Consider the following 22,836-nt stretch of genomic DNA (forward strand, 5'->3'; position numbering starts at 1 on the left):
TTTTATTCAGATAGGTTGTACAGATATAGCCAACTGAGTGACCAATGGTGTAAATGCATGTCGAAACAAGAATGAGCCACGCAGAGTTAGCTGCTGTTATCGTGGATTACTTCCTTATGTCTTCACACCGCAGCAGGCTCGAGTGACTTGACAGTCAAGCCACCACGTAGGCCTACCAGAGAAAACTTTGCAGCGAATGAACAGTCGTGTCAGGTAGTGCGTGTGGCGGCAGTCCTCTGATCCGTCTCGACATGGGAGCGTCCCAGACCCGAACAGAGGACGTATTTCAGGAATTGTCAGACAAAACTGGATGTAAGTAACACATATCATTGTTTGATGGCGAGGATTAGCGGTGTGTTTTGCGTCTATAGGATATAATTAACCGGTCAAAGTTAAGACAAGTAGAACACAAATAAACAAATTATACACTTTCGTGAAAACACAACTTTACATTGCTAATTACAATTGTAAGGCATATTAGTCAAGATCAAGTTTTCCAAATATACGATTTGCAGTAGCGCTGTCCTGCTGGACCACAGCCTACTTGTAAAGTTTAGTGATTTTTTAATGCTGTGATAATAGACCAGGAAATCTTAAAAACGCAAAACAAGAAACAAGCTCATAGGGATTGCAATTTGATTTGAATTTAGATATAGAGATTTGCACTTTAGAGTTCTACTCAGAAATGCGGTTGACCGCTTATCTGGCAGGCTATTTACGACCAAGTCGTAGTTGATATGATTTTTATGGTGGTGTTAAGAATCCTCTTTGGCATTACATCAAAACCACTACAACTTTAGGGGAATGGATGAAACGGATGAAAAACAATGGAAGCTCATGAGGTTAACCAACGGCTATTTTAAAGCATTGTAGCGATAGTCCAAATCCAATTAATTCAGCATTTGCAAGCTGAGTCGACCTTGACCGATAAAACGATTGATTACCTGGGCTGTCATCGTTGGTCGACAGCGGCCGCGACCCCCCCCCGTCTGTATTTCATAGCCTGCACTAGTCCAACACACGTGCGTGTTGAAGAGCTGGCGCCAGGCTATAACTCATAGCTAAAAAACAGACCTTGTACTTCGCACTTGAATTGGCAACCACTTTAACACAGAGATGGAAAAAAAAAACTTGAGACGTAGTTGATCATTCCAAATAAACTGCAGGCCCTTATCTGTTTAGCAGGTTACCTATTTAGCGTTAGCGGATGTCCATTTACAATAACAATGGCAAGCCAGTCACATCACAATCATAGCACAGCGGTTCAGTTTGTTTTGTCATTAGGCTGATAGTATTGTTTGGCGGTTGCGTCTGACCTATTCCTCCAGCTAATGGTTTCAGGAAAACCATCAGCCTATCCTGCATGTGAATCATCACATTTACCTACTCATCCGAACGTTTCCTAGAAGGACCTTCTGTTGGTTATGTATCGCTCATGTTGTTTAACATCCCTGGTTTATGGTTATGGGGTCCGGTATTGTGTTAATGTGTTAATGAGTCTTTATGGGCCGATTTTAATGACATACTTTCATGTTGCAAGTTTCTTTAGAGCAAATCCGAATCCTCCATAAGAGATTCAGGCAACTGAGTGGAGATGAGGACACGATAAGGTGAGCTACAACAGCATTTGTATACACAATACATGTCCACTGTCAAACCACCATGCACAACAGTGTGTGTATGTGCACTAGTAACACATGTACATTACAGCGGCTGTGTTTTGTTACATATAATCAGGATAATAGTCTGCCACTGTATGGATAATAGCAGAGATAATTTGACAATCTGCCTTCACCACCCACACAAGCTCCTATACTCTGATCGGGTCATACGGAGGGACAGAAGCATATAAATATAGAAGCATCTACAACCTGTACACATACACACATGGCCAGACAAACCAAGCACATGCATGCACACACAAATTAATCAGTCATCGTTTGCATAATAGCACACATTCCCTCCCTGTATATGTAAAAGTAGTGTGCAACAGTCCACCACGCCAGGACAATAGACACACACGCTAATCCACTGATTACCCAGCACTTTATTTAACTACGTGTTGTTCACATGACGTAAAACCTCAACCAAATGCGGGGCCGATTATCCGCAGCAGGAGTCATTCACACATATTATTAAAATGTGTGCTGAGAAAAACAAGGAAAGGGAATAACCCAACACACACGTCTAACAATCCACCAAAATGACGAATACTAACATCGTTTGAGGCATACACTATTTCTCATTCCTATGAAACCAATGTTTTTGACTGTTGGTTTCACTTCTATGTTTTGCTTTGCAGTAAAGAAAACCTGGAGAAAATCCAGGCACTTGACAAAAACCCCATCAGAAACCAGATCATAGAGGCCTTCTTCGACAAACGGTGAGGGCGGTCCAGCTGTCAACGCTCCTAAATACATTCAATCCTTAACATATATATATATAATGGTATATGTTCAATGTACGTCAAATATGATGGGTTGCACATACGCTTAAATACGCTTAAACAACTAACGTGCTATGTCGAGTGGACCAGATAGGTAATGGTATATGTGTTATATCAAACAAATCATAACATATCACATGATGGCACCCATGCCCTCCGTCCCATCCCTGGAAGGAGGGGTCCCCCACACTGCGTTCCTTCTCAAGATTTCTTTCTTGTTAATTAAGGTATGGGGGGTGTCATATACTGTATATATATGACCTGTTAGGTTTTTGGAGATTATCATTGGGATTAAGGGCTATACGGATACTAATTTTGATAAAATCTTGTGCATCCTAAACCAACGTACAAACCTGAAGTTCTCTTACTGACCCAGGAACCAGAATGACGGCGAGGTGGGCAGCTCCAGGGAGATCGGCTTCCAACAGTTTGTGAAGGTCATGTGTCACTTTAAACCCCCTACCCTGAAGATGACCACCGAGGACAAGGAGGCCATGAGGAGAGAGAAGCTTCGCTGTGAGAATGCTCGGTTTCATTTCTAATGTAAACAGAGTTGTAGTAGTAGTAGTATCCATAAACGTATGATCGGAATTGTTTCAAATGACCGCAACACATCACATGAAGATAACACAAACAACTACAACAGGGATGAATTTCTGACTGAGCCGAAAACATTAGCTGGGGTTATAAACTAGAAGTTGCATTCCTAACAAAGGCCAAAAGCATCAATATGCTGGGTTAATCAAGACACTACAATAATAATAAAAAGGTAGTAGAAACCATCCTTAGAAGTGATATTTCTTTGTTCTGGAACATACTGGAAGATTGTGTATTTCCAAATGAATCTTTCGACATCGCCGCATCCCATGTTGCATCAACACTTCTTCATAAGGGGACATTTAACTCAATAAATGACACCATTAGTACTGCTCAGACAATTCTTTGATGAAAGTAACCTGTGTTGTGTGCCCTCCTCTCAGTCCTGTTCAACATGCATGATACAGACAACGATGGAACAATCACATTGGACGAATACAGAAAGGTGAGGGCAGCTTTGATGAACAGTAAGCAAGGGTTTAGGAGTTTGAGAAAATATGTAAAAGGAAGCAGTGTTTTTCACGCTGTTGTGTTTGAATGTTTTCATGTGGGAGGGTTTCAATCATTCGATCTCAAGTGCCATAAAACAAGTTTTAGCTGCCATCTTGATACTTCTCAGCCTCTAGTAAAATCTTCCTGTAAACTGAAACCAGTTGTGGTAATGAGCACCTGTACAGTTTGGGTCCACAATCCCTGTGTGAATTTGGGACTGTTGAAGTGAGAAGATTGTTAGACAAACAAAAATATCTATAATAGTTGTGGGAGAAAAATCACATACACCATGTGGTTTGCCCCAGGATGACCTGCAGTGTTAACCACCTGGCATACATTTTGCATGCGTTTGCATGACTAGACTCCATTGTAATGGTTTAACCTCCTCACAGACCTGAAAGACTATCGCCAAAACTGTGACTCTACTGCTTTCTATTACTTCTACTAGAAGTTATATTAGGAGTAGTACTGGTGGTAATAGAATTACAAGTACTGCTAAAAGTTGCAGTGCTGCTTTTACTTGGAGTTGTGTTTCTAATACTTGAATCAACGTTTATAAGTATTTTACTTTGGAAGTACTACTTCTACCAAACATTTGATTTAAGTTATGTGTGATTTTATCTTCAACTTCGACTAGTATTTTAAGTGTCTGTAGTTGTAATTGACTTCTGTAGTACTGTGAGTAGGCTACTACTAAAATAACTAGTAGTACCAAAGGTAATAACACTACTATTACTGTCAAGTATTGCTAGTACTAATTGTACTTCTAGTAGTACAATCAAAAAGGCCAAACATTTTGCTGTACATTGTCAAGCATAACGTTGTACGTAACGTGACGACTACAATAATGGCTTGATTGGCACTCGTCAGGAACCCCTTACCCTCTGACATCTTTGTACGGTCGTGTCCCTGCTCCAGGTGGTGGAAGAACTACTCTCCAAGAGTGGGGCCATTGGGCTGGAGGCCGCCAAGGCCATCGCCGACGCTGCCATGCTGGAGGTGGCGAGCATCAACGTGCCTCACATGGTAAGATAAGTATAGCCTAATGTTACGATAGAACGTCTTCGGATTTATGGTCCCAATTCTCCAGACTTAAATTTGCTCGAGGTTGAGTGTAATCTCTTCTTTTCCTTTCAGGAACCCCATGAGTTTTATGAAGGAATTACTTTTGAGCATTTTGAACAGGTGAGCCCCATTTTCCGGGAGAAATTAATGCGGTCAATATCTGGAATGTTTTTTATGAATATGTACATCTTTGTTTTACATCAATATAGTCAGTTGCGTGACATCTTGTTATCCTCCAACAGATTCTGAAAGGTCTTGAGATGGAGTCCCGGATGAACATTCGCTTCCTCGATGTGGACACCTCAACGATGCATTGTGGTAAATCACAGTGAATCACCAACTCAACCCTGTGAAGTCTTGCGTTACCTTCTTGTCGGACTCAGTTTTCGTCTTATCTAATTAATTATGCATTTAAGGAAGACTTCATTTCAATCATTTTTCAAGTGCAGAATATTTTTTGATACTGACCTTCACGTTTGGTACTCTCTATTTGACCCCTCACTTTAACTGTCCCTATGCTATTCATCAATGTGACTGATCTTTGGGGCTGCAGTTGACTCATTAGGTCACTCCTATATGCTACACCCAGGGTGGGTCAAGGTCGTAGGTCATCTATGTCTAACTTGCGTGAGACGGGAGACAAATACTGTTGCATCCAGGACTCGCGAATATTAACATGACATAGATATCCTCTGGATTTCATGTCACCTACCAAAAGTATTTAGACATGTAGATCTTTCTACATGGACATCTATGAATGCATTAAAGCAAATAGACACTACCAAAAATGATACACTATACTGTAAATTACTGAGATTTTTAATACTTTTGCACTAAATGATGCACCAATGACCTAATGAATTAATAATAAAAATAATAAACTGCATTGAATGTGTGTTGTTTAAAAACAAGATGTAATTTTTGTTAGAGCCACATTTATTGTACCCAAGTGTGGTGATTTAATATCCAGCTCATCAATCTTTTTAAAATCCCAGTTCAACAACACAGTTGTGATGAACTGCTGTTAAATTACAAAATGATGTACAAAATCCTCCTGAAACCTAAATTGTACTTTATAGATTAAAGTTACATGGTTAAAAATACATTGCAGGTTTTAAAATAAAAAAAAGGAATAAAGTACATAAAATCAATAGAAAGATAGAAAGCAGACTAGTAGGCGGGGTACGCGCCCCGCAGCGTGTCGTAGGGCACGGCCAGGCCGATGTTGTAGTTGTAGCCGTGGGACTCTGCGTAGTTGGACCTGCAGATGGGCAGGATGTGGTCCTGGGCGGTGGCGTCCTCCGAGAAGTCGTAGCGGCTGATCACTCCCCTGTGTCTGGGGACGATGAGTAAAGCACTGTTCATGCATACTGGCTTTGATGAGAGGAAAGCGATGGCGACGCTAACCCCAGGGTGTCTGGGTCTGGGGATATAGCACACAGATCACTTGTTTCACATTGAGATCGGTCCGTAACATGACAGCGTCACAACGATGGGTCTCTGGGGAAGGAAGTGAGTACTTTTAGCATCACATTTTTTTTGGAAAGGATCTTAATCAATGTAAAAAAAATAAAATAATGTTTTGATAAAATATATTTCAGGGTAGCCACAGGGTTAAGAATGCAAAAATAAAACAATAAAGCAAAGGAATTAAAAGAGCATGGACGGATCACTAAGGAACATTGGTCACACTAGTCGTTTGTACAACGTCTGTATCAACCGTATCATTAGCAGGGATGACCCTTCCAGCCAGGTCTAGAGCTCCTATCCACAAGAGCACACGTGTGTGATGACTACTTAGAGCCAGCGGTCCACCTGCTGAGGGTTGAGTGATGACTTCTGTAAGCCAGCGGCTGACCTGCTGGAGGTTGAGTGATGTCTACTGTGAGCCAGCGGTCGACCTGCTGAAGGGCTAGTGATGGAAGACTAGTGCTGAGGGGTGAGGGAGGGGGTCAGACAGACAGGTAGGAGATGAGGGTGAGGGAGGGGGTCAGACAGACAGTGAGGCGGTGGGGGTGAGGGAGGGGGTCAGACAGACAGTGAGGCGGTGGGGGTGAGGGAGGGGGTCAGACAGACAGGTAGGGGGTGAGGGAGGGGGTCAGACAGACAGTGAGGCGGTGGGGGTGAGGGAGGGGGTCAGACAGACAGGTAGGCAATGAGGGCGAGGGAGGGGGTCAGACTAACTGTGACGCGGCGGTACCTGCGGTGAGCCGTGAGGTCGTCGTCGGTGATGCAGGCCCCACGGGGGGTCTTCTCGTCCGGGATGTTGGCCGTCACCAACATGCTGCCTTGGAAACGCACGTGCCTAACAGGATGCCTGGAGTTGACAGATAGTTGATATTTAAATATATATGAATGCATATTTTATCGTTTAAAATAGCTGAATTTGGGCAGGTCGTAGAAATCCATGTTTGTATACTACTCATTTCTTCTGTTCATTTAAAATAAAAATAGTTTTATAAATAGTAACTTTTTATTCATTAAATCAGAATAAAATGAGAAGAATTCCCCTGCACTAGGAGACATCCAGAATGTCGTTATTTAAAAATAAATCAAGAGCATTCCAAGCGTGGCTGTTAATGTTGAGCAGTAAATACTCTCCACACAAACAAGGGGAGGAGCCCAGGGAACGGTGAGGCCACCTGTTGTGCATCTCCCACAGCTTGGCTCCGGCCCTCGAGTCCCACACGCAGACCAGTCCCTCGTCTCCCCCGCTCACGATCTTCCAGTCGTCCGCCTGCACCGCCGTGACACCCAGGTGGTGGGCGTACAGCGAGACCACCGACGACCCGCTGCGCAGGTCAAAGAGCCTCACCCTGGGGCCCGGAGAGAAACCCAGGACATCAAGACCAGTGTTTCAAGATTGGGCCAGATTTCCACAATTTTGCAATGTTGCCAGATTGGGCGGGAAATCTGGCAACGCTGATCAAATAAAACAATCATAACAATATATGAACTGTAAAATGGCTCAGTTAAATGAGGTGATGTTACTGGATGATCCAGCAAATGCACAATGTAGATGAAATGATAAGCGCATAAATGGCCAAAGCTGATTTGCTGAATGGTCAGTGAGCTTTTCTGGGCAGGACATATTGATATGTAGACATAAGATAGTAAGGCGATGCTCATCTGGAGCACATTCCCGAGGAGCGAGGACAATGCGGTACGTGGTCCAGCATCCCTCGAGATCGGGCGTCCTGGCCGCGGAGGTGGGCGGTCCCGCTCCGACGGCCCGCCGTGGTGAATGGGCCAATTCATTCTCAAACACAAGGGAACAATTCACACTTTCAAAGGAAAGCAGTATCACAAGCGCTGTGCTTTATGGAGCCGAGAAAGACAATCTAAATGGACAAAGAAATAGAGGTGTAACAGGGGGAGTGGCTGTGTCTTCAACTCACAGTGGTGTTTCTGTCACTATAAAATTATATTGAATTAATATTATACTGTTCCAACACTGAATTTGTATTTGTCTGGAACCCTCTGGAATAGTCCTTAGTAGAGCTCAGTACCTCATGCATGTCCATACGTAATGTGACATGCTTAATCTAAAAATTGTTGTGTTGTTGTCTCTAGTCGCAGTAATTGAAGTGAATGTTTTGATGTGATTCACCAAACCACAACCGCAGGCTAGGCCGGTCAGGACACATGGATGGAGGATAGCGACAGGAAACTGCACTCGGAATGTCATACTTAACCTGTATTTCACTACCTGTTAATACCCCTCTAATGTCTAAATGTATTTCTCTTCCGTCCTGGCAGAAGCACTAACCAGGTTTAGCCCAAACTGGGCAATGAGCGCTAAGGAAAAATGCCACTAACCCGCTGCATACCCCGCCAAACACATTGGTATAATCAGATCAGTGGGTCCAGTTTGTGGGAGCGTTTGTGGGAAGAGACAGGAGCCCAGGGGAGCTGGAGAGCCATCTGTTCTGATCACAGATTTATTGGGTCTCCGAGCAACCAGGGGGGGGGGGGGGGATTCAGCATCCACATGCTGAATCCTTCCAACAGGTTTATAACAGTGATGTCATTCTTTTTAAGCAATTAAGGAAACTTCATTTCTAGCTTCCAGATATTTTAAATGACCCAGTGTGACGCATGCCGCTCATCTTGGCCCGCTGAGACGCGCTGTGATGCATCAGGAGGGCGGAGCTTGGTCCAAATGTATTTGCCGTTATTGGCAGGGAGCTGTAGCCATTAATCGAATGCTGGATGACTCTTCTGTGGTCTGGCCTCTCTCGATTAATCAGCAAGCTCATGCCTCGCCGCCAGGTAAACCATTTGGAATTATTATTAGACAAACAAAGTGGAACCAATGCCATAATCACCTCAAATAGTAATATGATCTTCATCCAATTTTATTTAGCTTGTTTTTTTTAATCATTAAGTAATTCCGGCCCACGTGACACCAACAAGCTAAAAGTTATTTTAAAAGTTCTAACATAGAAAACGGCCAAACTACTTTTTCTTAATATAGACTAAAATGGCTGTGAAACATGGCATATGACATGTAACCAGATGGGGTGTTTCATTCCCGGTTCCTTCTCCATTATTCAATAAAGATCAAGGGACAAAGGGCTAAGGCAAGGTCTTTGCGATCCTCTCTCTCCTTTCAATCTTTCATGTCTGGTTACATATTGCCCGCTATAGTCGGGCACGTCTCCAGACAGCCCCCATCAGGACCCCGTAAGGCTGTGTCTTGTATTCCGCCAGTGGGACACAGGGAAGGAAGGGAGGAAAAGGAAGGCATGCATAAGAGTAGGGCTGAACGATCTATCGTTTTCGACCGAAAATCGCGATCTCAAGCATAACGATTTTGGGATCGTCAAAGCTGCGTTTTTTTTTTTGTTGTTTTTTTACAAAAGTGCAATTATTTTGATGCTGATGAGCCATTGAAGCAAGTTTACTTAAGAAAGAGGGCTCCCTTTTTATTTGACTTTTTTGGTTGTTGTTTCTTAGGTACTTGAATAAACAGTCTTGCATTTGAAATCTGTTGCCAGCAGTTTTCATTATTGCATTACATTAATGGAATTCATTGATTATATTAATTTATACTGAAACTTGATTTAAAGAAAATAAATCGTGGTTGAAATCGAAACCGCAATCTCTACCAGAAAAATCGCAATTTCAATTTTTTCTTAAAATCGTTCAGCCCTACATAAGAGGTTGGCCTCGAGCCACCCCCACGGAGTCCAGGCTGACTTCACTTCATCCAGCCTCCGTTCCAAACGCCCCATCGCCCAGCCTGCTGCTACCTCTCGCGGCACCACTACCGCCATGTCTCCGAGGGGAACAAAGACCCGCACATAAAAGGCCCGTCTTCTGATCCACCAACATGCAACGGCTTGGGCCTCTCTGAGGACTCCTTTATAGATCAGAATCCACTAAATAAATACAATGGATGATAACTTCTAAAATAAAAACAATTCTGCGTTGTCCGGGGGACCGGACCCAAGCCGGGCAGCATGCCCCACCAAAGCCTCTTTGTACGGTTAGCAGTAATAATAAGATGAATCCGGGCTCTGCCCTTCACTCCGAGCCAGCTACTTAACAGCTCGCTGGACGCTGCAGCTCTTCAGCGCCAGCCGTAGTCCGGACGCCAGGGTGCTGCTGCGGTGCCAGATCACGCAGCGTGCGCAGCCCATTACTGAGGCGACCCGCCGAAAAGAAAGGCTCTTTTATTGGTCTTGTTTGTCTCATTCCAAGAGCCAGGGTGGGTGTGTGTGTGTCTGTGTGTGAGGGTGTAAACCCATGCATCTACTTGACTATTATTTGTCAGGAAGGCTGACTCTCTCTCCCTCCCTCTTACACACACACACACACACACACACACACACACACACACACACACACGGAACTCTGTTAGCAAACATCTGACGTTATTCTTCTACCATCTGCAAGCTGCTGTCTACCTTACAACTTTCCACAATAGTAAGAGCGCTGCTCTTCAAGGTGTGTGAGCGGAGGGGAGGCGGCGAGGGAGAAAGGGGATAGACTCCGAAGTGTGAGTTCTGACTAGATTCAGCGTCTGGCTTGTCTCTCGTGGGCCCACCCTCCAGAACATCTGCTCCCCCCCCCTGCTGTGAGGGGGGGGCCCCTAGCCGCTCTCTCCGCTCCAGTCGTTGCGTGTTTGGAGGAAGGTTGTTTAACAAGCCTGTTTTAAAGTGAGGTTCCTGGCCAGCTTCCCGCCGTAGCTTCCACTGGCACAACGGTGAGGTGTGAAGTATGTGTATGTGTGTTCCTGTTTGTGTGTTTTGTGGTCAATGCCAGCGTGCCAAACAACACGCTTATGTGTATCCTGTGCAGTCATTAAGGACGAAACTTTCGTGTTTGTGCGTCCGTTTCCACAACTGTGTGTGAAATGTGTTCATTACCCAGTGTAATTAGGAATTGTAGCATAGAGTGAGTGAGTGTGTGTGTTTTAATATCAATTAGTATTTGTTGTCCTAAAGCAGTGTGCCTTTATGTGTGTACTCACTTTTATGTGTGTGCTTGTGTGCTCAAGTTAGTTAAGTTAGTGAATTAATAAATTAGTGAATATGTATGTGCGTGTGTGCTTGAGTGTATGGTTAAATAAGTGAGTGAGTGAGTGAATGAATGAAAGAGAGTGCATATGTATGTACCTGTGTGTGTATGTGTGTTTAAATGAGTGAGTGAGTGATCGAATAAGTGTGTGCGTGTGTGTTTAAATAAGTAAGGGAGTGAATGAATGAGTGAGTGAGTGAATGTATATGTATGTGTGTGTGTTTAAATATGTGAGTGAGTGAGTGAATGAATGAGTGATTGTTATGTATGTGCCTGTGTGTGCATGTGTGTTTAAATGAGTGAGTGAGTGTATATATATTGTGCGTACGTACATGCATGCCTGCATGTGTTACCTCCTGTCTTTGTTTCCACATGCCAGCAGGTGGGGGTGGCTCAGATGGATGCAGGTAAAGTCCCCTTCAGAGGTGCCCACCCGTACAACTGACTGCCTGGTCTCCAAGCTGTACACCTGGATCTACACACACACACACAAACACACACAAAGTCAATTGTCACACAATCTTCAGGATACAGCACGAAACAACTGTCCAACTGAGTAAAACATGCAAATATTTAAACAAAACATAACGAAATATAAAAAAACAGACTTCCAGACCACCTATTATATTCGTTGAAAAAATCGGCTTAGCTCAGGAGGTAGAGCGGGTTGACGTGTAACTGGAAGGTTGCGAGTTCAATCCCCAGCTCCTCCTAGCGGAGTGTCGTGTTGTCCCTGAGCAATACACCTTACCCTAACTGCCCCCCACGAGCTGGCTGTCGCCCTGCATGGCTTTGGGAGAAAATGTCTACTAAATGTCCATCGGTGGAAGGATTGAACCATTACACACTCCTCCACTTGTCCATTAAACTGGATTAACGGTAACGATACGCTGCAGTTGCCACAGCCCTGACAACACATAGATGAACGGACAACAGTGATTACTGCTGTAGGAGCACGGGGCCTTTAAGATACGCCTGAGACAAATGGTGGTCCAAAACAATTTAGAAAAGCGATGCACACCACCAGTCTAAGTTTAATAGCTCTGGAAAATGTTTTATTTTTTTCACAATGATTCCATCTAGAATTGGCTTCACCGGTCATCAGTGTTTAAGTATTATGCTTAACGAGTCTGGACAAATAAGGTGGGAGGCGGAGAGGACCTGCTCTGAATAATGAAATAACGAAGAAAAAAAAAATGGTTAGGAGGTGTGCGTTTGCTTATTTGTGTATGTAGTAGAGGACAAAACGAAGAAGAGACGAAGGGAGGAAGGGAAAGGAAACAGCTGAAAGTTAAGACAACTGAACGAGTGAGCAACAAAAGGCAGACGTCGGAAGGAGAAAATGATAGATAGAAGTGGGGGATGAGAGACACAGCGAGTTGGTGAGATAAGCAAAATGAAGGCTTAAAAAGGGATGAAGGCACTAAGGGATAAAAGTCAAGCGGACATGGAGGGGAAGTGAGGCAGGCGCTGCAGGCCACCGAGGTAGACGGTGATGATGTCATCCCCCTCTCTCCCTCCCTCTGCGAGACAACGACTACATTTAGCATTGCTCCAGGACCAAGCCAATTCAAAAGATAGGCACTTTGCAGACACTTGGCTTGCAGAAGGGACTCAAACTTTTGTGAGCAACCCATCAAGCGAGATCCAAATTTTTAAGAGGAGCGCCTACGAATGCAGATGCTGCAGAACTCTAACTGTCATTTATGTTTGGGTGCTCTTGGAACCAATGCTCCGAATTCCATCATTCAGTGAATAAAGACGTGGACCCTATCCCTGAAATGCCAATGCTGATTTCAGCCCAGGGGGGTTGAGTGGTTCCATCACAGTCGGTCTCACTCCAGCAGTGCAGGCGAAGGTTGCCATGTTGTTCAGGGGCCTTTCAGCTCAAGAACATGGCCCAAGATGTGCTGCTTTGCAGCCCAACTGACTGCCCGGCAGCCAAACGCTGGGGGGATGCCCAGCCACACTGGCATGGAGAGGACTCACTCTGCTCTCCGTGCACGTGTACACACGCAGACACACGCAGACACACGCACCATACCAACATACACACCACACAAACCACACACACACACATGAACAAAGCCGCAGGTGGATTGATGGTTAAAAACAAACCGCTTTGAAATTCTAAGTTGAAAAGCACTGGAATTCTGGAACTGGAAATCTAATTTTCATATCAAATTTTTTCAAAAACTGTGAGAAAGTATAAGGCTCCCTAATGGCAATGGGATTTAAAAGTTTGAAAATCCTACCCGAGCCAGAGTCTCACTGAAAAGGAGCCACATGACTGACTCCATTATGAGAGCGATAGTGAGACACGACATCGTTAGACGCCACCACTATAGAGCTGTTACAGCTTTTAATGAAGCATATGTTTTCCCATTTAAAAAAAAAAGCACAAAACTAATTTGGCATCCCAGGCAACTGCTGGCAATGCATGCTTCCTCTTCACAGTAACCAGAGTGACAGACTTGTGAAGCTGATTACCGTTTTTCAAAGAAAGAAAATGATTTAATTAGCCAAAAGAGGAATACTAATCATGAATTGGCATAATTTAAGGTTTGGAAAAGTTACCAACTTAAAAGTTTGTTTGGTATTTCCACACTAGCCAGCGTACAAATATAAGATGAAGGAGGTGGAAGACACAGGTACGTAATTCAAATCTGAATTTAAAATTCTTATTGTCGTGAACATTTTACATTCTTATTAAAAACAAAAATATATGTTTTGTCTTTTTTTTTTTAAACAATACTACCTAACTGTACACAACGCAGTCATGAATGATAAAAGGTAGGCAAAAAAAATTAATAAAAAACATCTAGAGATAATTTGTCCTCATAAAGAAGTATCAGATAATGTCTAATTCCAGTACAAGTAAACTATACATTTTTGAGGGATCTCATAAAGAAGTATCAGATAATATCTAGTTCCAGTAAAAGTAAACTACATTTGAGGGATCGCTTGTCAACCACAATATCCTCAGAGAGAATATTCATTATACTGGGGAAGCTGCTCCTCTCTCAACAGTCCACCGTGTGGTGCTTTAGTGCCACCAAACACCAGCGATGGCTCAGGGCCACCCATGCCACTCCGCAATGGCAAGATGTCAGTGGAGCGGAGCCCACATCCTCAAAGCAACACAAAGAAAACGTGGAAGAGATGCAAAAAGCACTTTGGTTCGTCCATATCTCTTCCTCAACAAAATATTTTAAAAGGGAAGTAATTGTTGAATGGGATTCACTTTTGAAGTAGAGTGACAAAGCTTTTGTTCTCAATACAGCACTTAGAAAAAATAAATGAAATAGCACACACACAAACACACACACAGCCTTGGCCCTCAGGTAAATGTATCCCGACTGAACCGTTTGTCTATTGGGTATTTGTACACTCTAGATAAAGTTATGAAGCTTCAATTAGGGTGCTTGGGGTGGTTAGAAACACAACACAATTAGACGCAAACAGAGGCCATGGTGGATGAACATAGTCAGTTTTAAAGCTAGAGTAATGAGGGACCGAGCCCGGAGGGATGACTGACGGCTTCAGCAAGCTCTGCTGTGGAATATCCCCAACAGATAGCCTGTATCTATTCCTTGTGGGGCCAGACACTGGAGGACTGAGCGGTACAGAGTGTAACGGGGGCTATTTAAACACACAATACAGATTTAGCTGAGGAGTAGAACATCAAACAAATGCTTAAGTGCCTAGCTAGAACCATCAAACAATTTGCCAAATCAAAACGATGCAAAAAAAGACACACACGTCAGTTCAAACGTCTATGGATAAATATTGAGTTACTTTTCTAACTATACAACACAATTATATAACAATATTTGTGAGAATATGATCACATAATTTAACAAAATGGACATAATGCTAATGATGTCCTTTTTTATTCAATAATGAATATTCACAGTATTGAATTAAATGAATCGATTCCACCAATAATCTGTCCACAACAGCTGTGTCAATAATGTTATTCAATACAACACCCTTTTAAAGATCTCTTCTTTCTTTTCTCCTCAACACCTTACAAGCTACATACATTGTCCGCTACACATTTGGGCTACATCCTCAACACGTTAACACATTATAGGCTTCACAAACAACCTTAACGACAGTTCAGGCAGGTAACCTTCAGGCCTTTGTCTCAACATTCAAAAGAGGAGTGCTGGATCAGACACTGATTAAGTTAGTGAATTCCATTACCATTCAATGATAATGGAAATGTTCTCGTCCAAAAGCAACACATTTGGCTTCTTCCACCTGAGCCACTGCATGCCTCCCGCCACGCACCAAGAGAACAAAGGAGGCCTTGAAAACAAGCCACCAATCCCATTAGCGGACAAAGACCCCAGACCTTCACTGTGGAAACCGTTTGGGTCCAGAAGACTGGGGAGTGCGCACAGGTTGTCAATTAACATTGCCAATTAACATTGGTGGTCAATTAACAGTGCCAGTCTAATTCATGACATCAACACATTTGAACATAACACATCATGTCTAATGAATCACATCAGTGATCAGTATTTACTACATAGTGGAAAAGGCACTTATTATAATTATATTTATAATGCTGGCAAACAAACAAGATAAAAGTGGGAATTACATGTCAGACGGGTGCCTGATGCACCTTTTATACTCGCTAGATTATCAGTAAACAGATTTTTCTCCCACAGACTCTGGACATAGTCAACAAACACAGTTGACTATAAATGAATACGCAACATCGTTATGGGAACTGTTATGAGCCATATATGTGGATTGGTTGTCATTTGAAAGTCAACTTATCATCATTTTGAAAGATGAATGGTTTATGTCAACAAGTAAATCAACAAGCAACATCATCCAACTCTCCGAACAATCTATCGTTTCTTAGTCCTGAAGTAAATGCATATTTTAGTTTCAGGGAAATAAAATAAGAATCGACAAGACAAGTATTCACATCACTGACAGAGCATGGTGACTCTAATTTACAATTAGTATTTTGCGGAGGAGTTTATCCAAAGCGACATAAAGTGAATTTAGATACATGGCATTAAGGAGCAGGTAGGGTTTAAAGAGTTCAGAGACATGTCATTAAGGAGCAGGTAGGGGTTAGCGAGTACCCCGACAGGTGATTATGGAGCAGATATGGGGGAACAGGTACACTGTGGAAATTTGGGATCAGTACCTTATGGCTAACACAGTACCTCAAGGCTAACCACGACACTATCCCTCAGGTCATCAGAATAAATCCACTACCCGCAGCCCTAACCATGAGTACGTTCCAGGGAGAACCAATCCTTGCACCACTAGTAGGTTGGTTTGCATCAGAAGACGCCCTCTACGGGTTACCTCTGATTGGCTGCTATGTTTACCCCTTTAAGATGTTGTTTCCTCAGAACCTCAGACCCACCTTGTTGCCTCCGTCATGCATGCCCCAGCCGCTGCTCTTCACCCCCAGGGCCAGCTGGGAGGAGGAGGCCGCCAGGCAGGTGACGGGGTGGCCGTAGACCGAGTGCAGGACGTGGGGTTCCACCGCCTCGCGGGGATCCAGCAGGTACACAGAGTCCCCGGCCACTGCCGCCGCCAGTGGACGCCCTGGGGGCCGGTCTGGCACCAGGAGCAGGCTGTCCACCTGCAGAATGGGAGCCACAAAGTGACACACAGACTTTACCCTTCTCACACAGGGTGATGATAATCATGGGGTGCAGTCGGTTCCTCGTCACGGGAGACAGGAGCCTTTAACTCGTTGTGATCGTTCTGATGAAGAAGAGTGAATGAGCAACCAGATGATAACCTAAAGTCACTAGCTGAGGGGAGTACACAGAACAGTGTGCAGAGTTGATTTGGTGGTAGTGGGAGAATACACTTTTATCCTAAGAGACTTACAAGTGAGGCTGAGAACACTAGAAAGCATAATTTCAATTTTCTTGTAATGGTGCAACTGCATACCCGTTGCTCAGGGCTTGAAATCGATGACCAAAGTGAGACTTTTAGATTAATTCGTTTTTGTCCTGGACCCACCCATCCACACACATTAAACTTAAAAAACGTATATAAATGCAATGATTTATTGTCATCATCCGAATCAGGTAATTCAACCAGTGACAGTGGACACCCATAACAACTCCTCCTTCTCCAAGCATTGGGAGGCTGGTTTAGGGGAGGCTACGGGAGCCGGGAGGTGAAAGGTACCACTCACAGGCTGGGGCAGCTGGGAGCTGCAGCCGGTCCTCCAATAGCCGTGGTCGTCACAGTGATCCAGGCGGACCCGTCGCCCGGAGGCGGAGGCCAGCGTAGAGCTGTCAGTGCTCAGCGTCAGTGCCTGGAGCCCGCCTCCGGCGCTCTGGTAGTGATGGATGGGCTGCCCACCCGTCTGTGTGCTCCAGACGTCAACACAGCCTGCAGCCGGAAGGTAAAACGCATAATCAACATATTGAACACAGGATGTGACTGAACAACTCAGTCATATCAACCACAGGCCACAACCTCCTCCACAGGGGATGTGAGGCAGAATCTGATACGCCACGTTCATCGTCATCGTAATAGGTGTGTGCTTGTGTGTGTGTGTGTGTGTGTGTGTGTACATGCCGACACACACACGCTGCTCACCATCTTGGTAGGCCGCAGCAGCCAGCGTGCTGCTGACCTGGACGTGGGTGACCTGGGGTCTGGGTTCCGTGTTGGCGGAGAGGCTGTTGGCCTTCAGGTAGGAGGCTGACGCGTCCCAGTGCAGCGTGTCCCACAGCCTCACGTCTCCAGAGGTGTACCTGGAGCCCAGACACACAGGGGACAAGTAAGTCCATGGTTAAATAAATCCACTATTGACACTGCTGCAGGACAATGTAACCTCTCCCCTCCAAGGTCTCTTCTTCTCCAAAGATTGTTGTGGTTTGTGGTTGTATTTGCTTCGCTGTATGTTTTATTTGTTTGCGTTTGATTGTATGATGCTGTCTGGGCCATTTTTGTCTTGTAAAGTGTCAATGAGACTAACCTGTGACATCAGGAGTATTCACCACAACCAACTGAAACAATGCGTGGTCCAATGGTGGTTATAAACCTCTTTTGTGAGTGAGTTTTAGGGGAAAACCAACTCATCCACTAGCAGTGTGTAGCATCCACCCAGGGGATGCCCACTCACTACCCTCCTCGCGCTCACTACCCTCCTCGCGCTCACTACCCTCCTCGCGCTCACTACCCTCCTCGCGCTCACTACCCTCCTCGCGCTCACTACCCTCCTCGCGCTCACTACCCTCCTCGCGCTCACTACCCTCCTCACGCTCACTATCCTCCTCACGCTCACTATCCTCCTCACCTCTCCCACAGTGGAGAGGTGAGGAGTAAAACAACACACCTAGAGACCAGGGGTTGATGAGGCCACGCTGTTGGGGATTTGGCTAGGACCCCAGGGTTAGGACCACTGCCATGAGTGCCATGAGACCTTTAGGGACCACCAACACTGTGCACAGTAAATAAGTAAAACCAAGCTATGCAGAATGTTGTCTTGTCCTCTTAGTGCAGGACAATTCATTATTTGGGGGATTGATCATACCGATATTGGATACCAGAAATGTGACTTGATTGTCAGCTGCTTACCTAGACCGGTTGGAAGGAAGCTTTGTATGTTACCATATATAGTCAGTGAGAGAGAGACAGAGAGACAATGAGAGAGAGAGAGAGAGAATAATGATCTCATCGCCCAAACCCACCACCACCACCAGCACCTTAATCTCCTGGGAGTGTGTCTACCATTAGCGCCTCCACAGAAAACATTGTGTCTGAGCAAGCATCTGCCTCACAGCATGAGTGTGCAAAAGAAAGAGAGAGACGGTGTGTGTGTGTGTGTGTGTGTGTGTGTGTGTGTGTGTGTGTGTGTGTGTGTGTGTGTGTGTGTGTGTGTGTGTGTGTGTGTGTGTGTCATCATATCATAGCCCTTCAATTGGGAGTTGATAATTTGCATACACACGTTGAAAGAATACCAACAGTTCAGGCTGTTGTTGAGCCATATCAAAAAACATAATGACCACAGCATGCGGTGATTGTATAAATGAAACACAAACTGCATAATGTTTCATAATACTTCAACCATGTCAACCATCAGTACTACTTTACCACTAAGGAGGCAGGGAAGGATGAAACAAAACTATTTGAATGAAGCTAACCCTAACCATAACCCCCTTTTTTAAGACAAACCATAAATCAAAGAAAAATGTGACTATAAAAGATAATTGGACAGACTTGGACAAATCATATGTGTTTAGTGCTACTGATCTGCCACACACATTAGGTAGCTTCACTAAACAAATCTTGAGTGGGGGTGTGTGCGTGAGTGAGGCTGTTGGGTGTGTGTGCGTTTGCATGTGTGTGTGTGTGACTGCGTGCGATGGTAGGCAGGCACTAGGCTTAAATATTCATAAACATCATCTCATTGTGATCCAGGGAGACTGGGTCGGACCTCAGGGAACGGGATCATGCGATTCCCCCGAGGTCCGGCCGCTCTCCTGGCGTGCAGACACTCAGGCTCCCATGGGGGCTCTGAATCTATCACTCTCTCCCGGTAGTTCGGAGACTCAGCCCATTTTTAACCACATGACATGTGTCACATGACCACTATTTAAAGAATCAGCCAGAGTGAGGCTGAGCGCTGCAGGGCTCACAGTGAGGCCGAGCACTGCGGGGCTCACAGTGAGGCCGAGCACTGCGGGGCTCACAGTGAGGCCGAGCACTGCAGGGTTCGACGATGAGTGACGGTGAGTGAGGAGCAGCAGTAGGATGTGTTTCTGTGGTTCTATGGCGTTTGATAGGAGCCCATCCTTCTACAATACACAAAACACAGAGTAGGTGACCACTAAGAGAGTCAACATGGAATTTAAAATATGTTGCTAAAACAAGTCACAATTCATTGTTATTCAATGTATTGCGTTTGGTTAACATAAGTTGAGCTATTACGATTGCAATAGTTTGGGTGTAGTGTCAAGTTTGCAAAGTGATGGTAGTTGCTAAGCTTCGAGATGGTAATGTTTAGGGGGTTCGCTGAGTTTAAGGTAAGGCTACTTATAGCCTTGGCTTAGACTATCTTTCTGAGGTCACATTGGGGATTTGGAATAATTATTGTCACAGTTATAACACATCACATAAATAATCAACCAACAATTTACAAAATTAAAAATGAAAGCATTCCGATAAAAAAATAAAGGTGTGATTTTCACTCACCCTGCCAAGACAAAGTTGTCACAGGAGCTGACGTCACACAGAACCTTGCCAAGCTCATACTGAAGCTGAACGATCGACCCAACACGACTCTAGACAGGAAACATGTTTAAATGTTAAACAAATATTGACCCACGTTAGTTTAACTTCACTTAAACTTACTCACCTTAACTCACTCCTGGTCAAATAAGAGGTGATATTATAAATCCCATAAATACAAAAAAGGTAATTCAGATCCTTTTTCAAATAATTTTACAGTACATAAACATGTACTCAAAATCAACATACATTATTTTAATATGTCCGATATATCAGAGATGTCTTACAGATTATGGTCTAGGAAGTCTTATGGAAGACTAAGTTAATGTATACAATACATACAATGCATATCCACCTGGATCTTTTTACAAAGACCCGCCATCCAGTGTGTGTTGTCCTGAAAGCCCGCAATTTTTTGGCACTCACCTTCCAGTTGGAGCGCACAGTGTTGTGAGAGCTAAGGCAGTCTCTCAGGGTGCTCTTCCAGCAGGGGGAGTCGCACACACTGGCATCTAACTGGTAACCCGCCTTCAAACACAAACGGTACCACAGAACCCCGTCCTCGGCCAGCTGCGCCCAGGCCTTGCTGACCTGGTGGGGGGTAAAGATGGGGTGATGAGTGTGCGAAAAACGACCTTCAACACACTGAAAATTACAATTAGCTTTTAATATAATAATTTAATGATATTGGAAAAATATTTCTTATCAAAGCCGAGAAATCCCAACGCCTGTATAATTTTTTCTTCTGATTAACTGTACGACTGAGCCCCTGATGTCTCGTTTAATGTATGACCGGACACCTGATGTATGCTTTAGTGTATGACTGCACCACTGATGTCTGGTTTAGTGTATGGCCGCACCACTGATGTCTGGTTAAGTGTGTGGCTCAATCCCTGATGAAAATGGAAGTTGTTGTTTTTTTAACAAATCCTCCTCAGCTGTATTAACTCAGAGGATAATTACTTATTTTTTAGTACATTTCTCACCACAAAATTTGAGCATGATCGTGGGAAGATACAGGCAGCGATTTACCAAGCATATATTCAATGGGAAAATGGATGCACATGATTCTTACAGAAAAACCTTCACATTGTGGACAGTAACAACAGAGGAAACAAAGGTGAGGGGGGACTAACTATCCAACCATGGCAAACCATGGTTGGAGGAGAGACCAAGATAATTTGCAATACACTATGGGGGAAGTGGACATGTCTGCAAGGCTGCAAGACGGTTGAAGGGATGAACACAACAAAGAAGTCAGTAGATTGGCATGGCCTCAGTATCAGACGCGGCTACAGTGGCAATACAAATGCAAACTACGTAACTCCTTTTTGTTAGAGAGAGGAAGGGAGACATCTCTAGGTCCAAGGAGTGTATAGAAGTGCATTTTCAATTGACTAGTAATTATTTTGTAAGCGTGGTTGATATAATTTGCATATCAATTATATAATAGTTATTCGACAACACTCACTATTAAGATGGAGTTATGTAGATATTTGTAAGGCCGTTGTTGATACACACGTGCCGCCCTTTGATCTGCATTTATCTGGACATAAATTATTTTGAGAGGGGTACACTATCGACTATGTACAACGTTCTTCAATAAGAACAAAAGAACATTAAGATCACCTCAGTTCATCCAGCAACCCCATACCTGAGCACATCGTCCTAGTTCAGCAAAGTCCAGGTACTGGAATATCTTCAAGGCCAACTCGTAGGGAAGCTCAATGTCAAAAAATGGAATGTCATTCAGCTCATTCTGAAATCACAATGTAGCAAGTTGTATTAACTCTTACGAGTACAATACTAATTATAAGCATGATTAACCATTATCTAGTCCATCCTCATCATACCAGGTCCTGGATCAGTAGATCCACAAGCTTCTCGCCTTTAGACGCCTTCTTCTGTGGATGTTGGGAAGACACCCTGTAGGTGTCAGTGGTTCTGTGGTACTGCCTCTTCCTCCGGGTCCTCTCCTCCTGAATTCTCTCCAATAGGGGACTCGTCCGCCCGTCCAACAAACCACTTGCAATAGACACATATTTCGGTTCATCGCTCGACTCTGCGACACACTTGGCATCACCCTCACCTCCCTGATTAAGAGTTGAAGTACTTTTTGATTTGGAACAAATCGCGGTCTCTATTCGCACGGTTTGTGTTTTGTCTTCGTTTTTGTCGGTTAATTCCCGTTTCCAGCTTTTCCTAAACGCTAGGAGTTCATCGTCTGCCATATTCAAACACAAATCATCATCACACTCTTTGACAATTGTATAAAGTAGTGCTTCATGATATTATATGGAATGTAAGACGCATTGCAGAAGTATAACCATGTTTTAACTATGCAGTAACCCTGTCGATTATTCCGAAGAGAGCAGGAGTGCTACGTCTGTAAACAATACGAAGAGGAACAAATCCCCGAGCAGAAGAGTTCCGCAATCTATATTCCTCAGTGTTTATTCTAGAAGCTCAGCGGTTGA

General features: G+C 44.0%; 2 protein-coding genes across 2 annotated transcripts; one reads left to right on the plus strand and one right to left on the minus strand.

Moving 5' to 3' along the window:
- Positions 1 to 107: 107 nt before the first annotated feature.
- Positions 108 to 5,495, plus strand: tesca (tescalcin a). Its single transcript, XM_060054708.1, has 8 exons — positions 108 to 312; positions 1,541 to 1,610; positions 2,303 to 2,383; positions 2,823 to 2,962; positions 3,427 to 3,488; positions 4,454 to 4,561; positions 4,673 to 4,720; positions 4,843 to 5,495. The coding sequence occupies exons 1-8, from the start codon at positions 252 to 254 to the stop codon at positions 4,930 to 4,932; spliced, it is 660 nt and encodes a 219-aa protein (XP_059910691.1). The 5' UTR covers positions 108 to 251; the 3' UTR covers positions 4,933 to 5,495.
- fbxw8 (F-box and WD repeat domain containing 8) lies at positions 5,051 to 22,809 on the minus strand. Its single transcript, XM_060054703.1, has 11 exons — positions 22,213 to 22,809; positions 22,014 to 22,118; positions 20,786 to 20,950; positions 20,324 to 20,412; positions 17,723 to 17,880; positions 17,313 to 17,512; positions 16,524 to 16,745; positions 11,479 to 11,600; positions 7,243 to 7,416; positions 6,801 to 6,917; positions 5,051 to 5,936 (listed from the first exon to the last, which is right to left on the minus strand). Exons 1-11 carry the CDS (start codon positions 22,588 to 22,590, stop codon positions 5,771 to 5,773), a joined length of 1,896 nt encoding a protein of 631 aa, XP_059910686.1. The 5' UTR covers positions 22,591 to 22,809; the 3' UTR covers positions 5,051 to 5,770.
- Between the last annotated feature and the right edge of the window lie 27 nt (positions 22,810 to 22,836).

Source organism: Gadus macrocephalus, chromosome 6, assembly GCF_031168955.1.
Source record: "Gadus macrocephalus chromosome 6, ASM3116895v1".
NCBI classification, from domain to species: Eukaryota; Metazoa; Chordata; class Actinopteri; order Gadiformes; family Gadidae; genus Gadus; species Gadus macrocephalus.

Bases quoted from the DNA above. Each gene is read 5' to 3' on its own strand.
- tesca (XM_060054708.1), top strand. From the start codon at position 252: ATGGGAGCGTCCCAGACCCGAACAGAGGACGTATTTCAGGAATTGTCA. The intron at 2,384-2,822 runs GTGAGGGCGGTC...TTACTGACCCAG, and splicing joins GAGGCCTTCTTCGACAAACG to GAACCAGAATGACGGCGAGG. The intron at 4,562-4,672 runs GTAAGATAAGTA...TTTTCCTTTCAG, and splicing joins GCATCAACGTGCCTCACATG to GAACCCCATGAGTTTTATGA.
- fbxw8 (XM_060054703.1), bottom strand. From the start codon at position 22,590: ATGGCAGACGATGAACTCCTAGCGTTTAGGAAAAGCTGGAAACGGGAA. The intron at 22,119-22,212 runs GTATGATGAGGA...TTGTGATTTCAG, and splicing joins ATCTACTGATCCAGGACCTG to AATGAGCTGAATGACATTCC. The intron at 20,413-20,785 runs GTGAGTGCCAAA...TTTCCTGTCTAG, and splicing joins CTGTGCGCTCCAACTGGAAG to AGTCGTGTTGGGTCGATCGT.